This window comes from Strix uralensis, chromosome 16, assembly GCF_047716275.1.
Source record: "Strix uralensis isolate ZFMK-TIS-50842 chromosome 16, bStrUra1, whole genome shotgun sequence".
NCBI lineage: Eukaryota > Metazoa > Chordata > Aves > Strigiformes > Strigidae > Strix > Strix uralensis.
The window spans coordinates 10,459,476-10,464,630 of NC_133987.1; the positions used below are offsets into that span (position 1 = coordinate 10,459,476).

The window sequence follows — 5,155 nt, forward strand, 5'->3', positions numbered from 1 at the left end:
ACAAAACCCATCGATTCACAGAGAATTGAAAGCTCCTATATGAAGGCAGAATTTGCGCACAAGAAATAATCCCTTCAAAGTTTTGAAGACACGCAGTGGTGTAACTGACATGATTTTCCATTTTGTCTTTTCTGGAGAAGAAGCAAAGACTTTTGCATGCTATGGAAATGCCTGAAGACAGCAAGTTTTATAGTTTTCCAAAAAATGAGCATTTATTACCAATCAGTGTGAAATACTACTGATGGTAAGTTTTAAGTATATGGCAGGAGTTTCAGCATCATGACAACGTACATCATGCATTTTTACAACATTTAAGTGCAGTGATATTGCTCCCTTTCTCAATAACAATATATAAGAATATATAGTATAAATGTACAGTATATATTAGACACAATGTAAAATAACTTAGTGAAATGTCAAAGCTTCTGCATAAAAATTCAAGTCATGCCTGAGCATACCTCTAGCACAATTTTGCTTAATCTTATCTCATATACCTTCATTTACCTTTAGTTCATGTTGCAAAGATAATTTTATATCTCTGTATATAATTGCTTAAAACCACCAGAAGAATCCTTGTCTTTTTTTCTATTATCTGCAGTAAGTGAAGATTGTAGTAGTCAAGCCAAACCCAAGATTTTGTGGAGTCTTTACTAATGCTGCTGTTAGGTACTGGGAAGCAATTCATCGTGAACAAGTTGTATAAAAGCAGGTTCTTAAATGCTTGTTACAGTTCAGCATTGTCCATCAGGTTCTGTCCTGAAATACCCCACTGTATGTAAATGGTAATGAAATGTATTTCTTCAGAAATGGAGCTCATGATCTAACACTGCTTTCTGTAAATTATAAATCTCACCAGCTTTGCTGAAATCATATCAAGTACCACTTTGGTAATTGCTTCCAAGAAGGATCAATAAAAATCTATTTAATAAGAATGTACAACTTGTCTCAAAGCAGGTAGGTGGAATTCTGGCTTTGGTCAACACTAGATACAGCTTCTTGCAAAGCCGGGTCTCCCTTCACACTTGCTAAATGAAATAAATTCAAGGACTTTACTGCAGCATGTCAGGAAGCTTTCTGATAGTACAAGTGGGAGAGGGTTATTTTTTTTTTAAACCAAGGCATTAAGAGGCCCTATGCCTCTTTCACATTACCCACCAAAGTCAACCAGGGTTCAACAGTCTTGCAATTAGCTTTCTTGGAATTATATTGAATAAAACTTCACTTCAACAGTTTAAACAACTCTGCCCTGAATATCAACAAAAATATACTTTAAACACTTATTAATAACTACATTTTCTAATTAAGGATGAATTAAAGCTGCACAACAGTTTGAAACATGATGTTAAAATAAAAACCAAGGGAAAACAGAGTGATTTTCTGTGATTCCTTTTAAGAAAACAAAGCCCCCACCCTTACATTCTCAGCCAGTGTAAGTCAACAGAGTTACACTGTTTTAGATCAGCTTAAATTCTGACCTATATACTTCAGTGGAATTAATCCTAATTTCCACCAGTGAAAGTGAAATCAAATTCACTTTGTCTTTAATAAAGCAATGGGTGATAAGCAAGTCTCTTTTCTGTTGGATTCTGCTTGAGAAAGGAAATTCTTTGTGGTGTTAAATGATGTCTGAGACAGTTTAGAAAACAGAGCTAGAATTTCATGAATATCAGCATAGTGAAAACTGATATTGGTAACTGTTATTTATGCTTTAATCTTAGTAAAGTTCTTTGGGTGCAGACAGAGTGTCAGCTGGTGAATCGGTAACCCTTTTGAGTACTGCTCAGGAAGAAAATGAGAGAGGAGGCTGATTTTCAGTGACATGAGGCTGCTGAATACACTGTAACTCAGACTTCATTACCATGAATAAATAACATCACATTGTCCAGAACTGGAGATTAATTTGCTGGGCCTCCAGTAGATGATATGTATTGTCTTGTATATTATATTGAGATCTCAGGACAGGCAAAGGGTCGGGGGCTGAAAGGATGTAATCGATGCTGAATTTAATTTCAGAATCCGATTTTGCTAAGGAGGAATTTGTTAGGCTCTGCCTGTTGGTCATGCTGTTTGGAACAAACCCACGAGGCTCCAGTAGTCTTGGGCCTGATTCAATTCTTTCGTGTTTACTTTCAGAAGAGGAAATGTTGTTTAATGCAGAGTCCATAGAAGACACATCAGGGGATGAAGGACTTTTCCCTCTGCTTGGTCTCTGCTCCTTATGTTCCCTTTTCACGTTCCTCCTCCTCCGTCTTCGCCTGTAATTCCCATTTTCAAAGAGATCCAGCATGGATTCGCAACCCGTCGCAAAGCTCCAATAGTTTCCTTTCCCCTTCTCATTCCCTTCTGTTCTGGGAACCTGTATTTATTTAAAGGCAGTTCAGTATTTGTATGTGTTACAGATGCTGCTGCGTAACATCTGCGTTCATTTACATTCAAGAATGGTGTAAACACACATGACAAGACTTTAAAGCCTATTCTCTTTCATTATATGAATAGGATGTAAACTTCATCCTCTTCAATTTGTTACCTATTAGCACGCATCAGACAAGGATATACTCTTTATAATTGTCAACTCAGAGAGATTTTAAGTGATCTGCAGCTCAGCTGTTTGCTTCCCTTCTTTCCTAGTGATGAGATTATTCCTGCATATATTTTTTTAAGCCATGCACAGTGTGAATGTAAATATATAGTTACTGATCTTACCTTTACAAAACAACTGTTAAGCGACAAGTTATGTCGGATGGAGTTCTGCCAGGCTCTTTGATTTGATCTGTAGTAAGGAAATTTCTTCATTATAAAGTCATAAATGCCAGAGAGGGTGACTTTATTTGAAGGACTTTGCTGGATGGCCATTGCAATTAAGGCAATGTAGCTGAAAAAAGGAAAACTTGCTGTTACACCGTTGCCTGACTCACATACTCAGTTTTTAGGACCACATGAGTACATGTGTACTTATATCCTGCTTCCAAAAGTTCTCCCCGTGGATCTGTGTCCTGACCCGAGACGTCCCAGGGATAAGCCCTGAGCGTGGTTGCTGCCTCTCCGCCCTGAGCCCCTGGGGTGATATGCAGGCGTTATTTCCAGGCAATTGAGTCCTGACCAGGCTGTTTGCCCTGGCACTCAGCGCAGAGTGCTTAGATACAGGAGGATTACGAAAGATCACCCACCTCTCAAACCCCATCAAAAAAGTTTCCCTGAGCTGGAAGGCTGCAGTGAGACAGACCAGGCTCAGAGACTCTGTCACTGGAGACCTTGCCTGCTCGTGGGAAGAACCTTAGGTACCCCTCTGAACTACACTGCGCATCTTCCCACTGCACCGGGGATTATCTGCATCCGATTCAGCTCCTGGAATGCTGCACATTTCATTCCCCTTCTCCCGGGGCTCCTGGAGGTCAGAGGAGACCATCTGAGATCTGGTGGCTCAACGGCATGCCAGAGTTGCTGTGACCCCACACGGTAGGAAACAAATTGTGAACACTTCAGACATGGAGGGGGGGGAAATCTGCCTGCTGTGGTGACTACACCAGGGCCAGACCCACTGTGCATACCTGGGGAGAGGTCCCACACTCCCCCAAGAGCTATGATCCCACCATCCCAGAGCTCAGAAACCTCCCCAGAGATGGAGGGACTTGACAAAACTTCATCTTACCTGTATGCCGGTCTGGTGAATTTTTTCTCTTCGTCAGAACTACAGGTAGGATAATCATCCCCATCATAATTAAAGCAGTTATAGGGGTACTGCGTGTTGTCAAACATCGTCCTGCTCCTTGCTCAGCTCCTGTGGAGTGAGAGAGATGGAGTGATGTTTCTCAGAGCTTGGACTCCCTCCTCCCTTCTTCCCTCCCCTCTGTCTGTCTCGTTCCCTCTCTCCCCCCTCCTCACGCTCCCTCTCCTCTGTGCACACATACTCTCCGTGATGGGGTGGGGATTGTTTTTGCAATTCTCGCGTCCCAGACAGCCCGTCTGTTAGGATATTATTTTTCGGGGGGGGGGTGGGGGGGTGGGGTGGGTGTTATTATTGTTATTGCTGTTGCCTCCAATGGGGTGGCAGAGCCAGGCGGCTGGTGACTGATGGAGCTGGTGAATTGGGGGTGAACCTTTGAACCGGGGTGTGCACCACCGGTAGCTCCGCTCAGCTCGCTGGGTGGTCTGGGCTGGAGAGGGGCCAGCGCTCCCCCCGCCACATCCACAACGTGACAAAAGCAAACAGCATGATGTTAATAAATCATGCTTCAAGGTCTCTACTTGGAAATTAAACTTTGAGAACAGAGTGCAGCTCCCCCCAGCCCCGGAGTCCTCCCCCTTTGTATTTTTCTCTCCCCAGCGAAGCAGGGTGGCTTTCTTATTTATTTATTTTTAGAAACCCGACGTACAGTAAACAGACGTTCCAGGCAGTAATGCACGCTTGTCCTGATCTGCAATCTATAATACAGTATAATAGACATAAATTATATTTCCATGACTAAAGGAAAATGTGTATGTTCAAAGAAAGTAGAACAGAGGGATATGAGGGACTACTGTCAAGCAGGAAAGTAAAAGGAAAATAGCTGTAGGCAGGAGAGCTGCCTGTGTGGGCTTTGATCTGAAGGATGAATTAGACTAATAGCCCTGTGTGTTGGCATCCAATACTGTAACAATTTAATAGTTTTTCAATGCTTTGGAGTGTTTTCCAACAAGTGATGTAAACCAAAGGCATCGTGCACCATTTCAGGGGGGGGACTAAAAAGGTGTATGCCACATGATAATTAAATTATTTGAAGACAGCTCTGTCCCAGGAACTAGCCCCAGGAGGAAATGGGATTGGAAAAGAAAAAGCAAATTGGTGTGCAGACAGTTACCTGGATGGAAATATAAAAGTAGAACCACTAGCAATGCAACTTTTGTTTTCTATAGTATCTTTCATACAAAGCATGTCCCCAAACCCCTTTTGGAATTAAAGGATACAATTAGGGGAAAATTCATCTGAATGATAAAGAGCCCTTTAAAATGATGCTTAAGTGGCTTCTAGAGTTTTGACAAAGATGGACATAAGAAAGATTTTTCTGTGGAATATAGCAATACATTATAGCAGGGAGTAGGGGGAAATACATGGCATGAAAAAATGTTTTCTTGGGAATATGAAGACAGAGCAGATGATATCCGAAATAAAAAATTA

General features: G+C 41.7%; 1 protein-coding gene across 1 annotated transcript; it reads right to left on the reverse strand.

The window, feature by feature from the left end:
• Window positions 1-1,873: 1,873 nt before the first annotated feature.
• Window positions 1,874-3,781, reverse strand: FOXL3 (forkhead box L3). Its single transcript, XM_074886507.1, has 3 exons — window positions 3,650-3,781; window positions 2,704-2,872; window positions 1,874-2,356 (listed from the first exon to the last, which is right to left on the reverse strand). Exons 1-3 carry the CDS (start codon window positions 3,754-3,756, stop codon window positions 1,874-1,876), a joined length of 759 nt encoding a protein of 252 aa, XP_074742608.1. The 5' UTR covers window positions 3,757-3,781.
• Window positions 3,782-5,155: the final 1,374 nt, after the last annotated feature.